Here is a 24,120-nt window from a genome sequence, read left to right as displayed (position 1 = left end):
AGAAGGCAGCAGCACGGCATCCACTCCTTTGTGACAGTCTGTATTACTCACTTCTCACCTGTGAATTGCATTCCCATCTCGACCCACCTCCCCATCACAACGTTCATCAATAAACAAAGCACATCTCCTGGCTAGTGGTGCTGACAAATGCTCTTGCACAAATGCTCCTTTACGTATGTTCGTTTCATACAAAACACTGAATCAAAACTTGGAACATGCATCTGGAATAAGATGTGTCTGAGCTTCCAGGCAGCTCAACAAAGTCTGACTCACACAGGTCAGTGTGATCATCGCCCAAAGCCTACAGCACCCCTACAGAGAGAGGCAGCCCTGTCCTTTCCTCACCCTCTCAGCCAATCCCAAACTCTCCTGTGCACTGAGGTAAGCTCTGGGGTAGGGAGCTGGGGCAGGGAGCTCACCCAGGGTTAGAACTAGTCCAGAAAGAAAACCAAACAACGTGAGGAAGAGTATGGGGAGCAGGGCGGGGGGCCCTTCCCTTCCCAGTCAGGGCCGCAAGATCCCATCCAATAGAAAGCACACTAACCTCCACAATGTTTTAGTATCCAAAGGAACAGCTGTGGGGCTTGTATTTCCATTGTTATTAATACTATTTCAAATAGAACATTTTGGTTCTCCAGCCATCACTCAGATTCTCTTTGATCTGACAGATAACAAACAAATCCTAACTCCTGGGTTTATTCTGTGTCTTGCCAGATCCCAGTCAAAAATAAGTGTCATGTACCAAAAACCAACAGAGTTTGTAATAAACTCCCTTTATATTCAGTGCTATGTTACAGCAAAGACAGAAAAATACAGACTGCTTAAAAAAACTTCATAGGAATTCGGTTTAAGTTGTTCCATGCTTTCAAACACTATAAAACTAAAAGCTTGACTGCATCACACTTAGCAGGCAAATAGTATATTGATATGCTTCTGTTATTCCTGTGCGAATGCAGCTTCGTTGAGTGTTACATGGATGAACATATTTCTCAACAAGCTAAATGTGAAATGCAGAAAGAAGCTGGTTACTTCCCGAGTGCCACGTCGAGCTGACAGAAGCAGAACCTCCCTGAAGGAATGTTCTTCTTAAAACACCACCTCCTTTCAGCCAGGGTAAAAAGGCTGTTGTCATAGTACCAAGACTAAAGACACCAGGCTTTGACACAGATTTCACCTGCTATCATCATTGGTTATGAATCCTTAGTACAGAAGCCCAAAAGAAAACTAAAGCCTTGCCAAATGTGTAGAAAGTAAAAAAAACAAAAGCTGGATTTGTCTTATGATTTTACAACTCGGTTCTTAAAAATCTAGACACTGTCCCAGACTGCCCAAGGAGGAGTGGAGTCCCCATCCCTGCAGGGATCCCAAAGCCGTGGGGCTGAGGTGCCGAGGGCCATGGGTCAGTGGTGGCCGTGGCAGGGTGAGGGGAGAGCTTGGACTCAATATTAAAGGTCTTTTCCAACTGAAATGATTCTGTGATTCTATCATCACCTGTATCTCTCTCTGGATCTACAGGAGGTATATCCTGTAACTCAGGTTAAACCTTAGACTGCATCACACTGAAGCTCTAAAGAATTCATGTGACAGTCGGGAGCGGGCTGAGCTGCCCATGGAACAGTGCCCTCTTTGGTTTGCTGCTCGGGGCTTCATGCAGCCTGGTTCCACAACACACATGCTGAAAGTGAAACCCACCAAAATAATCCATCTGGTCACGACTGAGCTCACAGAGATTTCAAAGAACCATACTGCCTTCCCACGGAGCTAACCTCAGCCTCCGCTAAGAATCCAGCATGCCCGCATCAGCGATAACCACGGTTCTGGGATAAGTGCACAGGTTCTTCTGCGTTGCTTTTCACCCCAGAATGAGTGCCTGCCCCGTAACAGCACACTTTATGTTTCTTAAATAGTTGAAGAAAAAAAATGATGTTTTCATTTCACCCATTGATACTGCTCATGGGTGTCTTCGAGGGGTCAGACCTCTAACTGCCACACGGCCTATGGTTCCCAAAGGATGTGCACGTAACCGTGTTGTGTGAAACAACTGCAGTCTGGGTCAGAGAGAAGTTACTGCACTGAGCAGCGTTCCTGTAACTGGAGCATCCCTTCCTCCCTCCCTCCCCTAACTCCTTCCCCCTCTCTGTGAGGCTTCCTGACAGCAGGGAAGATGTAACTGCAGCAACACTGAGTACAGATATAAATCCGAGGCACAGAGGTGAACATTTCTCTAAGGAACTTACACTGTGCAGCAGCAGACTTTGGCACAGACAGAAGATACACATATGGGAACGCACACACGAAAATCCAGTCCTAGTGCTACGGAATTTGTCTTCTGGGAGGCAGGTGGTTAACCAGAGATATACCTCAGGTAATTCCCTTCCGTCTCCTCTGAACGGATAGCAAGAGACAGAAGATGACTTTTGGCCTTAAAACTGTGTTTATCTTTGGTTGGGAGTGGCCTCCCATGGTGGCTAAGCAGGCAGAAGACATCCTTGCTGGTTATTGTCCTACGTGGCACACTGGGAGCTGTTTCTCCCAGGAGTAGGAGTAGGTATGGCCGGGCACGGCCTGGAGTCAGCCACGGGCAGCAGCCAGACCAGCAGATCCCCCTCCCGCTGGCCAGGGCGTGATCAGCACAGCTCAGAGCCACACGCAGCTGCGGCCTCCCTCCGGTTGCGGGGGCTGACGAGCACACAGCAGCCCCTGTCCGGCGCTGAGGGGGAGGGAGCCTGGTGCTGGGCCTGCCTTGGTGCTGGGGGAGGCCGTGGCTCACTTGGCCGCCATCCCCTGGCTGCAGCCCCTGTCCCAAAGCGTGAGGGATGGATGTGCTGAGGAAGCGGCGCCCCGTCCCGCACCCCCCCGCCCTCCCGCCGCGATGCGAAGCGCACGCCATGGCAGGCAGATGAGAGTATGACACAGACTTACATCCAGCGAGGGCTCCGGCATGTCGGGTGCTCCCTGTCCACCAGCCTGACCCTCTAAGGCTGAGGAGGGATTAAAGGTCAGGTCACTGTGTGGATGGTTGCTAGAAGCGGCCGGGGGCGGCTGCCGGGACTGCTGGGTAGGAGGCCCGCTGTGATGTAATGGCTGCCCTGACTGGCTGCTGGGGTGAGGGACGTGCAAACCTTGCTGCATGGAAGTATGGGACTGATCAGTGCTGCCGGGATGAGGGATCTGCGGAGGAGGAAAAAAGCAGGAAAAGAAAGTGAGGCCACAAGGTACAGTGCTCGCGGTGCCTGACTCTGTAACCGCATGGGACAAAAAGAAGTAACGTAAATGAACTTTAAGACACACACAGCAAAAAAAAAGAACAACCAACCAACCCAAAACAAACCAACCAACCAAACAAAACAATAAAGGAAATAAAGAAGCGCAATTGGAAAAGAAAACTCCATATCCCAATGCCAGAGGAAATGTCTCGGCTCTTTGAGGGGTATCTGCAGGAGGGGATAGACACATTGGGTTTGTGCTGTTGGTTGGCTTCCTTGTGATGTGGGAAACTGAGCTTGAAGATGCAAAGTAATGAACCCCAAAGAGAAGGGAAGGAGGCTTATGGGTGCTACGCAGCATTAGCAAGGCTAATTTGCTTTTGTCCTGACAAATTCCACCAATGAACGGATAATTTGTGGAATAAGGATCCCTGCACCAGGAAGCTGATTCACCAAGAAAAGGCATCACTTCTGCTGGGTTCCCCTATTGGGCAGCTTCCTGACACTGCTGCCCATTCCTGTTTCAGCTCATTAAAAACATCTTGCAAACGCCAGTCCTTCCCCACTCCTCCTCTCCTTTTCTTCAGGATGCAACACCCCTGTTAAGGGCTGAAGATGTTCCCCGCTGATACTCGTGAGTTCTGACGGTTGACAAAACCCAAAGAAACTCAGCTAGTGAGCTGCCCATCCACTGGCAGAGCTGCTGGTAGGTGCCTGCACACCTGCTGCCAGCTTAAACTAAGCCCATAATCACACCTCTATTTTGTATTCAAAACACAGGGAAGTTCTCCAGCAAAAGTTCAGGATTCTTAATGTTGTTTGTGGGGAGTAAGCTACCAAACCACATGCATCTCCCAAACCTTATTATGGAAGGATGGGGGAAAGGTCTTTCTCACATGACAGAGAAGCAACAAGCACAAGCCCAATTCTTCCTTCTGCTGCATATCACATGTAATGCCAGGATCTCTGGGGTTGGATCTTGGTGCCACGAGAAAGAAGTGTCTGAACACTTCAGAATCGGATGTCTCATGTTAATTGGGTGTATGGAGAAGCAAAAAATGTAAACATTTTTTGAGGAATGCTACACACTGCCACAAAGTGAAGCTGAAATATAAAAAACAGATACATAAAACAACAGCATGAAATTCATCCAGCCAAGCCAACAGAAACGAGCAAAATGCCATGTCAGCATTGACCCTTCCACCGTATCACCGTAAACTGCAAGGTTATTTTAACCTCAGTCTCCAGTTTTGGAAAGCAAAAGGGAGGTTATTACAAAACTGAATTAAAATGTTCCCACAAAATGTAAAAAAGTTACAGAAATAAGCATGAAAAAACCAAAAAGCCATTTCCCCAGTCGCATGAGAACTGAGACCTGGACACCGATCCCTCGGGAAAGGCACGCTCAGCTACAGGCACGCCCTTCCCAACACCCAGCTAAATCCAAGGTTGGTGGAAACGAGCCGGGTTCTACCCACAACACTGCTTTTGGGCCTCTTTCCCACATGAGAGTTCAAAGTAACCATTAAAAAGTTCTGATACAGGCTCTTCTCTCCGTTAGGGTCACACTATTTAGAAAAGTACTCTGTCATGTTATTGCTGTTGGTTAAATTTGGACAAAACCTGCCCATGGGCCACACCTTGATGTCAATGAATCTGCAGCCTAAAAGCTTTGCAAAACTCCAAGTGAAAGCACACATCTATCCAAATAGACTGTTTCCTTCTTTATTCATTGCAACAGAGAGTGCAGAAATTAAGAAGGCTTAGTAATAACAAACAGGTAATTTAAGATAGTGTTGCTGAAGGGGGGGAGCAGCTTCCAGAAACAAAACAAAACAGAATTATCTTGAATAGACTCTTAAATTTATCCCTGAATGCACAAAGCAAGAGTCACACTTGCATGTTTGTATCAGTAGTTACTTAAACCAAGTGACATTCCTATGTTCTCAGACATATTTCACAACACAGTAAGGTTAGAAATAAGCAGGTTAGAAATTCTACATTGTGTTTCTATAGGCAAGCATTCTGTATGGAAAAATATTTAGGTGGCAAGGCAGTATCTTGAGCCCTGAGATAACTATTGGGTAGATAATGAACTATTGTTCATTGTGAGACACAGGGCCACCATAACCTTCAACAGCCACTGCAGGTTCAAAGTCCATCTGATTTAGGCCACAGACTCCACCAGATAGAACGTTTTTCTATTTGCTTTCAGCTAACTAATGGCAAGTTTGCCACAGTGCAAAAGTACTCTAAGCACTAGAGTGTGTGCATGTTCAGCTTGTATCTCCAGCTCACAGCACCTCATTTTAAAAGCACAGCTCCACACTATGAAGGACACTACCTTTCCTTATGTAGCAAGGTAATTCCAGACTTGTTTTCAGAAGTACAAACTTTAGCACTCTTAAAACATTTACAATCTATAAAAGAAAAGCTTACAGCACACTACACTATCTTCAGCTTAATAGCACAAACCCCTTTTGTGCCTTTACGAGCCCAACAGTGACCTCTAGGAGTGCTGAGATGTACAGCTGCAGAACAATCCTCCTTTCATCTCAGGAGAAAATTGATGAGGAATCAAAAGAGCAGCAGGTTAAGTTGATAGTTTTCATCTCTCTCCATTATTGGGGTCATAGTTTTACCAACTCTTTTGCTGGGTTAGCTGGCAGAAGCACCAAAAGATGCCATCCTGCCCTGCAGCTGTCCTCAGCCACCCTTCCCATCCATGCCTCTGTCCTCAGGCATGTCCTTGCAGGTGTGCAGAAAACTCAGTCGGAGAACTGACACAGATCAAAGCTCAACTTCCCACTCCTGTGCCTGAATTAGTTTACCATCACATCAGTACCCAGATCCAGATCACTTCATGGCTGCAATTACCCTTGTGCTAGTGTGAAGGAGAGGAAAAGTGATAACAGGAACAAAATCACTTTTAAGAGCAGCATCAGCTCCTGTCACCTCACCATGTTTATGGAACTATGGCATGAGTATCCATGGCTCAGTCACCTACCGCTCCTCACACAGTCTGCCACAAGCACAAAGCCACAGAGCTAACTCCGAATCCACCTTTGTCTACAGCCCGTTCACCTTTTCTGAACATAAACACGAGGCAACTGTGGCAGCAGCCATTTCTTGCACTGACACAGAAGCATCTGTTTTATCATCCCCCCAACATTTTACACTGGGGAACAGGTTTTACTTCTGGCCACGTTTTCAGGTCTTTTTTTTTCTCTCCTTCCACAGGAGCAGAAACAGCAGTGTCGAGAGAAGGTAGCTCTGGTGATCCAGCCCTGGTTACCCAGCCCTCCTTATGCTGGGCAAACACATCTATCTGCATTTCCTGGAGTGACTTACAGAGTATGTCTGCAGGGATCAGCTTTCTCTGCCTGCATTTTATAAGGGCCTTCAGAATAGCAAAATGAGGAACTTCCTCAGTAGCGTTTCAGCTCCAGTTAGACAGACAGACCTCAGGGCTACAAGGACCAACCATCTGATCCTGACTCACCTTGTAAACATGGAACAGTCCAAGTGAACCATAGGTGAGAAAAAATACACCTTAAATGTGCCAAAAGGAAAGACAAAGCCAGACAAGAGCACAGGCAACATCTTAAAACCTTAGTTTGGTTACGCAGCATTGATTTATGGTTACTTTGAGCAGAGATGTCTGTCTGAGGACATTCAGCTATACAATTTAGGAACATGTTAATGGCATTCATTCCTCTAAAAGCAGTAATTTTGATGCTGCCTTTCCTAAGTGTCTGTTACAGACAAACTTTGATTTTGAGAGAAAAAAATGGAAGGAGAAAAAAAAAAAGAGAAAGAAGGCAGCAGAGATTTCATAATACTGAAAAAGCTGCGTGGGAGCAACAGGCCTCACACCTGCCTGAAGACTAACTACATCAACAGGTCAATCTACTTCCCTTGTGCTGACAGACCTGAAAACTGATCTTCATTAAAGAAAATCACCCATTGGCCTTAAATAGGTGGAACCTGCTTGAGACCCAAGCAGTACAGCTGGTGTATCAGGACAGATGAGGGAGAAGCGAGGCAAAGGTTTCCTTTGATTGCCAGCTATCATCAGCATGTATCAGACTTGCTATAGACTGGCCCACAGAGCCAAAAATCTATTAACATCTGTCCTAATACCCTCTCTTACAGCTCTGGAACGTGCATAGCCTTGAGCAACTTCCACCTCTGGTAGCTTCTGTAAGCAGCCCCATTTTAAGGAAGCCAGAGATTCTTTGCTTTCATCTTCAACCACCTAATATCCTACCACTTCAGAAACTTCACTGGAACAAGTACTAAAGCAAAGGTGATGAAGTCAGGAGGTAGGTGCCATGTAATGGGAGACAAAGAATAATTCCCCGTGGCTTTGATTCAAAGGAAAGCAGCCGTGAGTGGTTTGGGCAGGTACCATTTCCCCTCACGACTACACTCTCATACTGTAGGGTAGTTCTGATGCAGATCATCCAGGCTGCTCCTTAAGCGGAGTATGTGGAATTTGCCAACATAAAATTAAGTTTACAGCATGTTTGTTCTGTCCTTTATTAGCCTGTAAAGTGGTAAAGTTATTATGGTTTCTGGATTCTTCCTTTGCAGACAGTCTTGTTACTTGGGCTCTCTCCAAGCTATACTGAGAACTCTCTCTGCACTCTCCTCTTATTTCTCACCATCCTTGGAAAACCTACTGCCAGCTAGAAGAGACACTGACTGAGTAGGCTTTTGCTGAGCATCTGCTACCACATTTCCTCATTGCATTCTGAAATTGTACTTTCTAGTATTCAACTAAAGACATGGCACAGATGACTTGTCAAGTTAAACATCCTTCCTGAGCAGTAACGGCACACTGTAAAGCCCCTGCCCTGTAACTCAAATGAACATAAGAGGATGTATACACACACACTCTCCACCCCACCCCCCAGTTAAAACAGATGACTAGCCATGTCTAAGAGCTGAAGCTGGTAGCTTTGCTATCACCTAGCTGCTTCAGTACTGCATTTTCTGGAGATATGGCAAGATCTGTATATAAAACTCAGCGCTCTGAGCAAGCTGCTTTCCCAACACACAGTTCTGCCTCTCCATCTGGGACCCGAGGAACCTTCCTTTTTCAGTCTTTTACACTGGTATTCTCTCAGACCAGTGGCAGCAGTCCCTCCTTGAAATCTACAGGCTTGTCCTATTCCCAACAGCTTAAAGGTGCCTTTCATGCTACTTGGGTAGAATTCTCCCTCAAAATACTCCGATGCAAACGTTGCCCTAAGGGACAAAACCAGGGAAGATACCATCCCTGCTTTGAAGTTAGCCAACGTCTTTGTCTAACAAGCTCTCTGCTGAAGATGGATATTCACAGACCCTGCTGGCCTAGGGAATGAAGACTAGTTTCTTTCAGATGTCAGAGCAAAGTACAATGATTAACACAAGTACACTGATCCAGGTTGTCTCTTTCAGATAAACAAGCTTAAATGACAATTCAAACACCCCATAAATGCTTCTCCAAACACTTGAAAAGGCCAGAAACTAATAATGACATTTTTAGCATTTCTCAAGGTTGTTTCACCAACTTCCAAAGTGAAGAATCCACAAAGAGTAAAAGCAGTTCACAAGGCAAGTGTGTTAGCTGGACCAGAGCTCCTTACCCCCACAAAGGAAAAGCTACATCCATGGCACCATTACTTACAGATTCCTGCATGGGGTGACTGAGAGGTTTGTCGAGAGCTGCCATGCTGCTTGGCATGTCTGGGGGGTGTGACAGCTGGGGCCCATGCATGAAGTCATTCATAGACGTGCCACCAGGATTCCCATGCGGGAAGTCAAAATTGCCATGACCTTGGTAACTGTTGCCTGAAACAGAAACAGATGTGACATGAAAGAAATGACTTGTTTCCCAACACTGATCTCTCGGAGTAGCTTGTAAGAGCTGTGCGGCCTGGCATCCTCCCTGCAGAGCACAGGGCAGCTGCGAGGCTGAGCATGACAGCTCTGTGCTCCCCGCTGCTGGAGCGAGCTGAAGGAACAGCGAGGGAAAAGCAGCACTCAGCTTTCAAACACTAATCATCCAGGTACATTTTGTAGATAACTGTAGACTACTGATGTTTTGTCAAGTCACCATGTAAGCTGAACCAAGTCAGGACGTGAAAGAGGTATTTAATCCTGCAGAATGCCTGCAGCTGGAAGCACCACAGTACAACTGAGGCTGACTGCCCAAGTCCAACAGGATTTCTAGGACACCTGTGTTATTTGTGTCTGCATCTCTACACACTCAGTAAGACTGCAGCATTGCTTCAGTTTCTGATGAAGGTCATTGACAGAGTTGCATCAGGAAGATGCCAAAGTACCACTTCATAGCACAGAATCTATTTTAGCTCTTCTTCTGTGGTACAGTAGGCAACTTCCATTAAGAACAGGCCTTCATATCTAATTGTGATGCAATTGTCCTTGCTCCCACAAAACCTAATAAAATTCTCCTGAGTGCCTGCAATTACAACATCAGTTTACCCCTTTTGGGTGTGTTTTTCTAATCTTCAGTTACAAACTGTCTGCCTGCAGCCCAAGTTTCAGCAGCTGGGTATGGACACGCGCTCTCATAATGAAAAACCAGCAGACTGATGAAACCCACCTGACTTTACCCTGAAATGGTGTTCTCCAGAGCACCAAAATCTCACCCCAATAATAATAATAAATGATCTGGATGTGCCTTCTCACATCTACCCTCTAGCAACGAGGCTGTAGTTCCCTGGTGGTCTGCAGGACAGGTACTGCGTGATCGTTGTCAATGTGTTTTGATCCGTCCTGCGTCAGCCTGGTGACTTTCACTTGAATTCTCAAGCAAGCACATACCCCAGTGCAGGGAATTTACTCTCCAAATTTTTTTCTGTCCAGATCCCTCTGTTAATGCTTCCAATGGAGATGCCAACTCTGGTGTCTTGTTTGCTGTGAACAGCAGAAGCCAAACTAAAGCCACTCGGCTGTTTGGTATAGGCAACTGAACTTGATGGAGCTGAGGCTCTGAAATGACTGAATGGCTTTGGAGCTTGCACAGAGAGCCTGTCAGCTGAAGTACAGCAGCTTTAAATTTTCAAGTCAAGAAGGGAGTCTGACAAACTGAAGTAGCTGCATCGTTTGCTCTTTAGCACAGCCTCACAAGCAGAAGTTTAATCTCAGAGGAATAGAACTCATTAGCCATGTAAGAGTATTTCTCAAAGAAGTCAGGACTTTGATCTATCATGTAAATACTGCAGAGCTTTACTAATTCTCATTTTGTTAATCTGCAAACTGGATGAGCCTCTCAGAACGTAGCTGGCCTTGCCTTGCCTCTCAGGGAAGACTCAATAGCAGAGAGCTGGAATAAGGCCTTGTGTTACTGAGCACTTGCTATATTTGCAAATTAAACTTCAGTGTGCTTACTGTCAAACCCAAATAAACACAAACCACAGCAGTAATACTACTACTACTACCTTCTGTTCATCAGAGGACATTACCTAATTTTAAAACCAAGTTTCAGCACATGTATTGGAGGAGAATGCAGATGCAAGGCAGTATGGCCAGGGAGCCACAGCCATGCAGCAGCAAGAGCCATGCCACACGCTGAGGGACAGACCTTTGAAGACATTTGAGATAATCTGGTGCTCTGCAATGACAGGCCTCTTGCAGGGGAAAGAGGAGAGCATGGATTTCACCTGTCATTGATGAGTCAGAAGCAATAACTACCTCTGCTACAGGATCCACAGGGGAAAGCATGGAAATAACAGTCCAGGCAGCAATTGCTACACAAAGCCTAAAAGCCCACTGTGACTACCCTGTCCATTCCCAGCTCTGAGCTGGAGAGATGATGAATAGATGGCTCTGTTCTCATGCTCTGACTGCACTTCACTCCTACTAAATGAGTGAAAAATTTGTGATTCAGTGCTCTTGGCTTTGTTGTAGTAATCATTCATCTGTTTGAAAACCTATAAAGTTTTATCATCTGTTATCAGTTTTGCAGTCATTGGAGCAAATTAACCACATTTTGCATGTAATCTATATTTTTTTCTTCAAATGCTTGCAAAAAGCACATATATCAACCTTGTAATCAATTTAGGGATTCTGATGGTGTGAACAGTTGGTCTTTTCCCAGAGCTGAACTGAGTCATATCATATTACTTGCAAAAGAAACAGTCTCTGCTTTCATATTTGCAGAATTGTCACTATAATTGAGTTATTCACAATGTAACAGTCATTTGAAAAGGCATCTCCACTGCCTGCATTTAATTCCCTGTTTCTCAATCTGGCAGCACAAGGGTGGAGGAACTCAAAGGTAATTTTCTAATGCAAAGGTGTCTGCAAAGCAGTTAAAAGCTCTTTAAAAGCCATCCACTTTCTGAGTAGCCTACCACACACCATCCACCTGGCCACAAGTTAAGCTTAGTGGGGTCAATGGCTCAGGTTTTCTACTTTGTAACTTCTGTAGCACTAGGAACCTTCCTTTGAGAGTGGAACAGAAGGGACATGGACAGAAAAAAAAAGGAAAGCTGTATATTGTGGCACAGTATACATAAATCCACAATCTTTGTTGATTCAGGGAGGGCTGCATGGCAGTAAATATGACAAGCACCAATTTCCTTACTAAAATATAGTTCTCTCTAAACAAGTGGCTCTTAAATGCAAAGTCTGATGCAGAATTGCAGCCATATAACATGCATTCCTTATGCATCCCTCTGAGAAGATGCACTGACACAGCAGAATCACAAAGCTGATCGAACCAGTGACTTCTGGAGCGACTACCTGGGTGCACAGAGCTGTAACACTCACCTTGGTTGCCATACTCAGTGGAGTTGTTGCCTCCTGGAGGAGGGGGTAGGGATGGGTAAGGCGATGGCCCAGGACCCAAAGCTGCAATCATCTCCATCACATTTGGCATGATCATCTGGCTTGGACTCATAGTCTTAAATCTTTTTGAGGGAATGCCATCTGGGTCATCTTTGATGTGAATATCTGACTTGATAGGGACTGGCCTCCAACTGCAAGTTGGATCGATGGTAACTTCCTCAAACTCTGCGCTGTAAAACAACGTCACAATTTGAGCACTTCAAGGGATTTTTTTCAAATCAGTTCTGCTGAAGTTCTCACAAGAATCTGCATGGCAACAAATGTTCTGAAATGCTCCAGTATAATACAGCCTCGAGATCTTTCACTCCTCAAGTGTGTGCCAAAAGCAAGTTTTAAACAAGGCACCTGTGACAGCAAACTTCTGTGTTTACCCACACAATGAAACCCAAAGCTATCTGTGCTGTCTGCCACTTGTGAAAGCATCTTTCATTTGCACTCTTTCCCTTTGCTTCGCAGGTGAGGCTGCCATCAAGAGACAACTCAAAGATCTATTATGTAGATGGCAGTGGATTCACTGAATCACTAGCCCCACTGAGGAGCCTACTTTGGCTTGACTAACTCAGTGCTCATGAACATATCTCTCAGATATCAGAAATGAGTAAATTTACTTACTTCTGTATAGCATTCAGAATACCCCACATATACTGGTCAACCTCCAAGCCCTCCAGCAGAGCAGTTTTACTAGGAAGGAAAAAAAACCCCAAACTTCACTTTAGAATATCACTACACATGTAAAAGAGGGACAGAAGAACAGGTTAGTGATGAAATCAGTAGACTGGGTGCCACCAGCTTATTATCTGTAACACATCATTTAGGAATGATTTGGGGCAAACAGTTTTGGTTCTACACTTGCATTACCAGGAGGACAGTATCTTACATCAAACAGATGAGAGAATGACACATCTACTTGTGTGTGTCCACAAGCTGTTCCTATTCTTTATTTTTTTCTAGGGAAATCCATTGTGAATCTAAAGGCTCTTGAACCATAGCAGATCTTCCCTGAGTAGAGTAGCCAGCATTATTTATTTCTTATCTAAATTGTAACTTTTATTTTGAGCTACACAGTTACAAGGCTTCAAAGTAAATGAGAGCTGTTTTACTTAAGAACAACACAAACAGGGATAGAACAAAACAAAAATGGAAATGATTTAATTATGTACTTAGATCTGAATGCAGGTGCTCAGACTCGGAGAAACAGGACAAACATTTCGGCCTGGATATATGAATGCATAGATGAAGAAGCGAGACAAACAGTTCTTGTGATATTTCTAGCCTAACCCTGAAGATTCAGGTAGTTCAGAGAAAGCACCTGCACTTCAGGATCATCAAAACAAACTCATTGCAAGCCTGCAATGTCCACAGAAGCAAATAGAACAGATAGTTTCCACTCCTGTTTATACCTAACACCAGCTGGAGCTACAGGAATGGAACTGGAGATTTGCAGAGATAAAGCACAAGCTGCTGCACCTACAGCTGCTTGAGCTAAAGAGCCTTGGCTCCTAAGCTGAGGCTGGAACAAACTTGTAACCCCGTGGACTGAGCACAGCAGGTTACAGGCACTGAACTGTCCCTACAGACGTTCTCTGATTCTTTCTGCCCGGTTAAACGTAAGAATGGTCAGTCTGTAACCACTTCAAAGCTTTCTGTTCCACTTCTTCTGCAGTATACTAGCCCTTTGGTCAAAACACAAAGTGGAAAGCATGCCAACTTATCCCTCTTCTCGTTTAAACAATCACTCCTAACCTTTCCTCCTCAGAAACCTTTTAGCTTTTTTACAGTCATCCTTACTCTGGACTAGAACCTTTCCTGCTTTCTGTTCTCACTTTAACTTGCACTTGATGTTGACTTTGGAGGATCCAACTTCATTTCCTACCTAATCATTGGCAAATGTTTCAGCCTTCAAAACACACTCTGTCCTTCACACTGCCGTTAACTGCACAGCTATGGGACCCAAAGCACTGCCCTAGAGATGGTTCTTTGGCGTCCTTACTTAACATTCAGATGGATGTCGAACTCTTCAGTAGCTACATATTTGAAGTTTGGTAATTTGAGCATTACAACATTAAAATTATACAAAACCAATGACCTAAATTCGGTCACATTGTGTACAGTTGTATATCATGTAGTATGGTTGCACTTACTTGCATACCGGACACCTCCAAGTTCCTCTTTCACAGTTCAGTTGCAAGTAAGATTCCAGATCAAAGCACTAGGTATCAGAAAGAAACAAAAGGGGAAAAAAACAATGAGGAAGTCAGGGGAAAAGAGTGTATTAATGGGATCAGTTGAACAAAAGTAAAACTGCTGTGAAGAACAGCTTACTAACATTGAAAACTCAACCAAATAGCTTCCTTTCCCTCTCCACATTAAACCTACATATGCAGTCAATGACTTAGGTTGACAGACCTAAGACACATGATAAGCAAGCCAAAGGTACTGTACCAAGACACAGGTGAGGGAATGGTGCCAGCACAGTGGCATCTACTCACTTGTACATGTTTGCAATCGTGGCCCCTTGCTGGGAGCTGAATCCGCCGGAATGTGATGGGACACTTCAGAGACACTTTAATAGCAGTTTGCTCTACTCCATCTTCCCCATTTAGTGTTGCATTGCCAGAGGAAGCTGCTACACTACTGAAGTTCCTCTTTACTGTTTAGGAAGAGAGCATGAGTATGTACGAGAAAACACAAGTGTACTGTAAATTCTAATGTAGGACTCTGATAGACCAACACTTCAAACTTTAGGGGCTACTTTAATGGATGATTTATCCACATAGGTATATTCTGTGCAATTTACAATACTCTTCTGAACAGACAAACCATCACAAATGTGTATCAGCTATACCCTCAACCAAATAAAGTGTCATACAAGCACTTAAAGCAGCACTTAATACACAAAAAATGATCCTTCTACACTGTGAGATTCTCCTGGAATGGGAGAGTCCTTGCCGGGGACTAAGCTTCTGTCCTCGGTACTTTGTTCCCCCCACCCAAAGAGCCCTCAGCACTTGAGGATACTGAGGAGTTCATCTACACACGTGTCGTTCTGGAAATTCCTGACAAACTTAAGGTTTCCAGTAAGTAAGTAAATCTTGTGTAGAAACAGCTTATCACAACCCAGGCATTCTGGAAAGTCATCACCCACACAGAATGCAAACTCACTCTTAGTGATACAATGTTCTGCTGGGAGGAGGCGTTTCTTTAGTAGACCTTGAAGTACGGAGCGAACTGATGGCCGGTGTACTAACTGCAACACGAACAAGTGTGACTGAAAGAAAACACATTCTGTTACCAAGAGAACCAAACAGACACGGTAAATACACTGCTGCACTCTTCCCTCTGACATGTGGCTGCCCTAAGAGCCTGAAGCTGTGATATGAAAGCTGTCTCTGCTCTGCCGTGCACACGCGCTCCCATGGGGACCTTCCGCACGCTGCGCAGCGCGGTGCTCTGTGCTCCAGGAGCAGAACAGATACAAGGGCTTGAAAACAAAGCAAGGATCTTCTGCACTTTATCCCTCCTTAATATTCAGAACACACAGGGCTGACTTATTCATCTCTGACATCAGAGTTTATTTTTAAAGCCCTGGATTCTCTGACCCAGTCTAGCCTACCTGCCTGCCCCGAGACAGGCTATGTAGGCTGCAAGTTGCAAAAACGATTTGCTACTGATGTATCTGGAACCAGCTGAACTTTCTTCCCCAACACAGAGCTCGCTGTGGATTCACAGGATGCTGCCCCTGCTCTTAGCCATCAAATAAGTGACGTTATGCTGAGAAGCATCAGCGTGAAGTAAAGAAAAATGAGTGGATGGCTTCTCGTCGAAATGCCTCATGCGGCAGACCTTGGGAGAGGTAGCAGCTTGCCCTCTTGTCAGTGACACCAGAACACTTGAAATGCTCAGACTGCAACAGTCTGTGTTAAAAATAGAGTACTTGTCCCTGAGAGCAACTAAACCATGGGAAAGGAGGAAGGGGAAAGTTACGTGCATCTTGACTGCACTACGGAACATGAGATTTTAATCTGAAAGGCTATTTGAAAAATCATCACCACCACCACCACCAGTGCCAGTGATTATGGTGTTGATGTTCTCATGTCAAACCAAACCCAGTTAAACACCCTAAGTAAATGAAATTAGCACTGAACAACAGTCTGCATCACAATAATCTACTTCTGTGCTAATACACTTTAGTCACCTTGTTACATAGGCACACACTAAACAGGAGATCAAACTTCTTCCTCCCCTAGACCACAAGCGAAGCTTTTTCAGAGACACTGGAAGGGCATTACACTCTGCAGCAAAAACTTCCACATTTGCACTCTGCGTCAACATCATCAAACAAGCACCTTCCCAGAAAAATGAATGGAAAACAAATGAGTAAGGCTCGCTCAGCTAAGGCAACATGTGCAAAGTGCATGGAACAGCAAAGTCAGCATCAGCAGCTGCAGCCGTGAGCTCGGTGTACTTACACAACAACACGCTGTGACTGTAATTTGAATCGTGTTTCTTCCTGGCTGGCAGACGTGCTTTAGGTGCAGAGGTTTATGAGATGTCTTGTTGTCACCACGCTCGATGGTAAGTGGGGTTGCATTAACGCTGACCTGGACTGAAGCTGGCCAGTTTGTGTTCATTTGTCTGTCTTCGTGGTGATAGCACTTGAACTGTAATTCCAAGTCAGACCTGTACAACAACCAATAAATCTTCCTTTAACTCTGCTTTCACATTACAGAGGGAGGTCGTTTTGATGCTAGGGATGCTTTTTCTGTATCAATCAGACTATTTTCCTTGGATTATGGCCAGAAAGAGAGGTAACATACTTTCTTCTTAACCACCCTTAACAGCAGCAAGACATCATGAATGAATGACGCAAGCATGCCACAAAGCTGCTGTTAACGGTTTACACTTACAAAGGACTTTCCAAGGGAATATCTCAAACCACTTTACAAAACCAGATCATGGAATGATCCTGCTGAAAGTAAGATGTTAACACTGGGCAGGTCCTTCCTGGGCATTGAGTTAAGAACAAGGAAATGATACCCTGCAGAGGATTGTGATGGAGGACTGTTGATTCTTCGTGACTTCAGAGCATTTAAAGAACAGGTGAATAAATGCTTGCCAGACAAAATACAGGTACAGTCAATCCTGCCTTGGAACAGGTAAATCGACTAAGATAAAACGACCCCTGTAATCTCATCCCGTGTTTCTGTGATTCCAAATTAACATAGCTGTGGGTTAAACCTACCTAATTTAAACTCTCTTTCAAAGCATTCCTTCCTCCCACCTCTCCCATAACAACTTCCACATGCTATTCTGCTCCTCAAAAACTAGTTTTGTAACACTTCCAATGAAGGAAGAGGCTGAGATTAAGTTAATCACAAATTAGGTGGGTAGAGACTATGACTTCAGTTTCATACATGGATGTTAACCTTGTGTTAGGAGTGAGTAATGCGAAGAAGAAATTTAAAACAACACGAAGAACTGAACTGAAATGTCAGGTTTCTGCTGCTCATGACAGCAAAAGACAGCTGAGTGTTTATCTTTTATGCTTGAAAATCTAGGTGCTCATATCTTTGTAAGATCCACGAGGAACAGCTCATTCAGGAGATCATCACCTTAACTGCCATTTCCCTTATCCGAAATCAGAGATTTCCATTCTGACTTAACAGCATCTTTTCTGGATTTCAAAACATCAAGATTTAGCACTGGATAAAACCTTCTTTTTTTATTAAATACAATTTACCTGAGCTTTCAACATAACCCATCTATATTAAGCCTTTCCAGGCTTTTTTCTTTCCCTTCAATATTTTGTTTTTTGAAAGCTCTCTCTCCAAGACCCACTGGAGAGTCTCACCTCACAAGAACACACCACACTCGCAGAGGCTTGGCACTCCTGACCCACAAACCAAGCAGACTGTGCTCCAGAGGCCTGTGAGCAGGCCTGCTGAACGTCACAGAGGGGTGATGGTGCTCAGGAGACCCTCATGTTCCCCGCAGGCAGTGTCTCCGCTGTCAATAAACTGAGCAGTGCTAAGGCTGAACCAGGTTCAAGGCGACATTCTCCCTGCCTTCGACCTTTCTGGTTCTCGTAACCATGAAAAGTTCCCAGCAGGGAGAAAACCAGTTGCATTGCTGCTCATTATGTGTGTACATGTGAGAGGCTCTGCTGAATATTTTAACTGGCAGACAAATATTAAGAATTGGCTCCATTCCACCGTTCTCTATAAAACCAAAATCCATCCACACATGTGACTAATTCATTTTTCTGGAATCCATCCAGCCCTGAGTTAAATGTGAAATGACTTCATTACAGGACCATCCGTTCTCCCCACTATTAACAAGCTTTTCAAAACAGCAGACCTGAGCACAGTTTACCTATGAGTCTTCATTAAAATAAGTTTAAATAAAGGCTGTGTGTTTGGTGAGCTAGGGAAGAATGAAAGAACAGATATTAAGAAACAGCCTCATGCCTCAGTGCAGCACTATAAATCTACTGAATGAGCCAGCACAATCCCCAGTAGTGATTACTTATTAATAAGAAACGGCAAATAACTGCCAAAACTCCCTCTGCTGCGAGTACTCCATGATAATGAAATGCAAGTAAGCAATAACTGACCTCAAAGTTAGGTGTTAATTATTGGATGTGGTCTGCCTGCAACCTCCCCTCCTTCCAAGCCCCAGGCTGCCTCAGGGTAGAGGGGCACAGTGGCAGCAAGGACTCTCGTGTCCCACGTCAAGCCTCAGCTTCAGAGCCTGGCCCCAGGGCAGGGAACTGAGTGCCCCTCTCTGCCCCCACTCAGGCATTCATGCTATGAAAACCAGTCTCAAGTGGGTTCTGGTGATCAGGAAGAAAATCCTTACAAGCTACAACTTATCACTCCCAATAAGGTCAGAGGGTAGGTAGTCCAAGCTCATAAAGAAACTGAAAGTGAGACAGGGTTAATGGGAAATGTGCTTAAGATGCTGCATTTGACCATCTCAGCTGCTACACCTGTGACACAACATCCATGCAAGATCCTCAGCAACTAACTAGCCTCCACACTGCACAGAGATAGGCTCAAGCCATGTAATCAGCAGCCAGGATAAACACCGAAATGTTTTCTGAGAAAAACCTGACTGATGAGATAAAATTAATCCAAGGTATTTGAGGCATCTGATCCAAAGCCCTGCCACGACCAGGTGGAATCAGGGCATAACCTGGAATCCCTTATGCAGAGCTATGTTATGTGCAGGGAAGTATCACCTAGGGAAAGCATTCCTCTGTGTATTTGCTGTAAGTGAAACCCAGAAGCTTTTGTCTGTGGAAAGCTACGCTCCGACACTTCTGACCTTCCCTGTGGGGTCATATGACAAGGGGAATTTAGGACTTTAATTCCTAAGGTTTGGAGGATTTAAGCACTTGCCTTTCCAAGTGATTTTACTGAGATGCTAAATGAGGTCCTTTATTAGTGTGTTATTTCTTCTTTATCAGATACACTGCACTACTTAATTTAAGCACAAACTGTTAACGGCCCTACATAGTTGCTCCTGTGCGAGTAACACTTCACAGGCCACAAGGCACCTGGGACCCCAGACTCAGGAAGCACTTCAGAATGTGTCGTGTCTGGGAAGGGACAGCTGAGAGGATCTGTGAGTTTCAAGAGCATTTTTCCTATCAAGGCCACACTTTTTCCAAGTGACATTCCCGGCAAACCTAAGTGAAGTTGATCCGTGCTGCCACTTGCCCCTCCCTGGGCGCAAGGCTGAGCTCACCCACCTCCACATCAGCGTCTGATGAACGGTCGGCCGCAAGTGAAAGACGTGGTTGCTGACTGCCAGGTTGTGCTCCAGGCGGAAGGGCTCCAGGACAACCCCGTCCCTCACGGGGAAGGTCAGGCGCAGCTCGTCGTTGTGGTTGGCTGGGATCGAAGAGGGAGAGAAAGTGTGAACTTTCCCTTTAGCATCTGCAGTGCAACAATAATGTGGGTATTTATACAGAATAGTAACAAATGGCACAGTGATCTGCTGCTGGCTCCAACTGTCAACTAGCAGGTTCATACACACAGAAAAGGACAGCACAAGTAACTCCATTGTCTGACTCACACAGGTGACAGGGCTCAAACTGACACCGATGCCGAATCAAAGTCTTCTGCTCTCCCACACTTAAGACTTTGACATTCTGTCCACACACAGAAACCAGGCATGGCAAGAATTGCTGGTGTTTAATACCAGACAAGTTCTGTGTCCAGGCTTACTCTGTTCACAGAAGACTGACAACAAAACATGGCAAACTGATAAAACATTTCCCCTGCTTTGACCTGGGATCAACAACATCTCATGAGTTGCAACAGTTTTGTTAGCTGAAACTATGCAATGACCAAAGACACTGGTATTCTATTACTACCTGTTTTTTACAAAACGAGGCTTTGTGGTAACTTACAGCTAATCTATGGAGTCCAAATGTCTTTAAGTGCTGTGGTCTTGCCCAAATAACTCTGCAGGTCATCATCTTCTGCTTCATTTTTCAGCTACCCTGAACTCTAAAACACCAGCTGCAAAGTGCTAATGCAGTAGCAGTTATTTTACAGAAAGCATAAAGGTTCTCCCAGTTCCCTAGTAAATGATATTCCTATTGTTCATCAGTCATTTCAAAACCTCAAACATCTTGTGCTTGTCTACAGCCAGAGAGATCTTGTTATTCCTGCCGTGTTCCCAGCCAAGTGTGGCTGTGACGTTGAGTGGCGATGAAAGGAACATATATCAATTTTCAGTATACTACTGGATACTGTTAAGAAGCCTGTATGGATCACAACAGAGACACTGCTATAAATATTCACGTTTTATGCTATCCTGCAGAGATGTTCAACGAATGGCTTTGCCCTTGAACAAAACAGCTCCCAAGGAAAGTTCACATAATAACCAAGCCTACCGTCACTGATACCGCAACCCAAAATCTAGTGGTTTATCCTCAAGAAGCATATCAAAAGGGATACTTTAGGAGTAAAATCCTTACAAGTTTAACCTGGAGAACTTTTCTGATACTCTGTTTTAGGAGGGCTGAGCAATCTTTCTCTTTCCTGTCTCTAGTGAGCCTGCACTGTGCACACCACCTATCACAGCTTAGCAATCTGTCCCTCCCAGAGCAGCAGAGCTAGTTTCCAGACGCTGAAATGTGTGTCTCAGAGAACACAGGGACAACAAATGACTGTGGGAGGCATTCTGTTTGCTACTCACTTGGTGGTGGTGGTAAAGCATTGATATTTGGTTTAATGTCAGGTGGGAATGGTGGTTTGACATCCTGGTTAGGTGACAGGTATGGAGGAATATTGCTCCCTGGAGTCATAGGTGGCGTGGGGTTTCCTGGAACGGGTGAATGAGGGTAATTTGCCACAGGTACAGGCCTTGATGGCTAGAAAATAAATAACAGCACACTGTTACTGCAGTCTGAAAATAAGAATAGTAAGCTTTGTGAACAGTAGTGCAATCAAACACCAGAGAACACAGACAAGGTAGAGAGGCCCCTCTGTCTCTGGGAGGACAAGAAACTCCCAGGACGCCCCATGAGGCCTTCAGGAAGAGGCAGCCTAGGAGAGCAAAGCAGGAACCAGCAGACCAGCCAGCTTCATTCAGGCAATGACCAGATACAAGACAGGCTGCCAAGAGGCTTATCACACTCCTCTGAATGCCCTCTTTCCAAAACCAACCAGCCGTTCCCTTCAGTTTTTTCACACCATGCCAGCCCTCTCAGCCCTTTGTATCTCTTTGGCTTCCTCCCAAAACAGTCCCAGTGAACAAAAGCCTTCAGGAAAAACAAAATCCAAAGGCATGCAATTAGAATGTCTGTGTCTCTTTGACTTCCATCCATCTTTTTTGTTCCACTCCTGACCAACTCATCTGCTCAGAATGAAAGCTCTAGGGGTCAGGGGATGTCTTTTATTCTGTGTACCTACAATTTGATTCTGTTCTTAAGTTTGCTGCTGAATAAGGCAAACTAAGAGAAAACACATGAGGTGCGTATAAATAGTGTCTATAGGATTAAAACACCATTGGTTTTGTTTCCTGTAATTAAGGAGTTGGTTACTTTTAATGGAACAAACCACTAATGGCCACGAGAAGGAAGCTGACATTAAACAAAAGTGCAGTTGCACGGCACTGTCTGGCAATAGCTCAGGTACCAGAGGCACACATACTTGAGGGTGCCAGAGAAGAAAACCTAAATGCCATGCTGCTAGCCCAGTATACTCTAAAGTACATATGAGAGTCACATTCTGAAAACTTAAGCATTTACATTTCCAACCATCTTTGGTTTTTAGTTTAACATGTACAGTTACTATCCTACTCTACCATCCAAAGGTTCAGGTCATGCCTGTGGCAAGCTGGGATTTTTCCCCTAGCCAGGATAATCCCCCTTCTTAACAAGGTCCTGTATTTTCTGTTTCCAGAACAGTGGATATTTGAACACAAATCAGTGGATGCCTTGGGAACACCACAGATTCCCTCTTAGAACTACCCTGTGAATGAGAAACTTCAACCCCATCTAAAACAAGCACATGCAAAATGTATTTAAAATCTGTCACTTAAAAACTTCACATGGATGTTCTGCTGTTATTTCAACATATGTTACTGCACTGGAATTATAGCAGTTGAGGACCTGTCGCTTCCTGGCCAAAGCTGCCACAATGCCACAGGCACTCCTCTGGGTACCACAGTGGGCAGCTCGGTTGCATGTGGAACAGATGCTCTATAGTAAAGGTTGGGTGGAGGTTTTTTCCCCCTTCTTTTTATTCCGTGGTACTTTCAGTGTGAATCACACTGGAACAATTCCAGTACAAGACAAATGTGCATCTTAGCTTCAGCCCACCGTCAAAATCAGAATACAGTCCAGAGACTTCAACAGCTAATGTTTTAAGAGCTGCTCAGCCCATCCGTGATCCTCCCCAGTTTTATACTCACTGGAGAATCTGGGTGCAAAAGATCACTTTTGTGTGCACTTCAAAGATGTCACACCTCAGCAGGCCCTCAGTACAAACTCAGTGCTCAAGATTTATCCAAAAAACAGGTTCTAGGCCACATTTTAACAGCTCTAGTTCTTGCCTAAAATCAAGCAGCACAAAGGGGGAAGGAAGGAGAAAAGGGAAGGGAGAGGTTGGAGGAAGTCATGCAAACTTCAGTTCAAAGATGAATTCTACAGCTGGAACAGCTTTTAGGTTTGGGCTGGCTTAATCCAACAGTGACCGTTGTAGGTTTGAAGCTGGGATGCTGCAATGTGGAACTTGTTTTTTGCAAATTCCCAAAGCTGCATTCTTGCAGGGTGCCAGGAACAGCTGAAAATATTACACCTGAATCCCATTAGGTACTTCTTTTTACATGCTGTATTTGAAGCAAGCCCAACATTTTCTTGTAAAAGCCCCTAATGAACTCTCTGAAGCCTCTATTAACTGCTCTGAAGTTAGAATGCAACTTGGCTGACTGACCTGAGTCTGTGATATCCAAAGCCCAGTCAATTCTGTCATTTTCAAAAGCAGTATCTATGAAATCATACACGTGAGTTCATTCATACACACCTACGAGAGCACAACGACATGCTCTAAAAATCCTTACCTTGTAATACTGTCCCATGTTGACTGTTGGAGGAGGGTACTGCCCTGTGTTTTGCTGGCTTGGCATCCTCTGTCCAGGATAGTTGGGAGACGTGAGAGGTCTTGGAGGGTTGGGAGTGGGGTACTGACCAGGCTGGTTTGGAAACTGGCTATTTGGTCCATACTGCTGGTTTCCATAGTTCGGCTATTTCATGACAGAGACAAAAGAAGACAAAGATCTGTTTCATGCAAGCAGCTGTCCTGAATTGATTCTTAGCATACACTCAAGACTGGAATCAAAACGAACAGAAAAACCCCCTCCAGGTGAACACTCCTCAACTTAGTGCCACTCACACCTAAATCAGGGCCCAGATAGCTGGAGGTGAAGACTCAAAAGCTTAAAAGTCCTGCAAACCCAAGTGGGATGAGAATAACCATGTACCTTAACACTCACACATACACTCAGCCTTGAAGCACTGTCAAAGGGCACGGTGTTT

The 24,120-nt window shown here is 44.8% G+C and overlaps 1 protein-coding gene across 6 annotated transcripts in view; it reads right to left on the bottom strand.

Moving 5' to 3' along the window:
* The window catches only part of ZMIZ1 (zinc finger MIZ-type containing 1), a 337,359-nt gene that overhangs the window by 4,742 nt on the left and 308,497 nt on the right, over positions 1–24,120 (bottom strand). For 5 of the 6 annotated variants that reach the window (XM_062001159.1, XM_062001160.1, XM_062001162.1 and 2 more), the window contains 11 exons: positions 23,646–23,828; positions 21,279–21,453; positions 19,822–19,963; positions 16,538–16,748; positions 15,231–15,336; positions 14,558–14,718; positions 14,210–14,277; positions 12,681–12,749; positions 11,991–12,238; positions 8,881–9,044; positions 2,923–3,171 (listed from right to left, as the gene is read on the bottom strand). In XM_062001159.1, the coding sequence (XP_061857143.1) occupies positions 2,923–3,171; positions 8,881–9,044; positions 11,991–12,238; positions 12,681–12,749; positions 14,210–14,277; positions 14,558–14,718; positions 15,231–15,336; positions 16,538–16,748; positions 19,822–19,963; positions 21,279–21,453; positions 23,646–23,828 (1,776 nt within the window). The remainder of the gene's footprint in view (positions 1–2,922; positions 3,172–8,880; positions 9,045–11,990; positions 12,239–12,680; positions 12,750–14,209; positions 14,278–14,557; positions 14,719–15,230; positions 15,337–16,537; positions 16,749–19,821; positions 19,964–21,278; positions 21,454–23,645; positions 23,829–24,120) is intronic. The other variant, XM_062001163.1, reaches the window with a different exon arrangement.

The sequence above is a fragment of the Colius striatus genome, chromosome 8 (assembly GCF_028858725.1).
Source record: "Colius striatus isolate bColStr4 chromosome 8, bColStr4.1.hap1, whole genome shotgun sequence".
NCBI lineage: Eukaryota > Metazoa > Chordata > Aves > Coliiformes > Coliidae > Colius > Colius striatus.
This window is presented reverse-complemented; position numbering and strand designations above follow the sequence as displayed.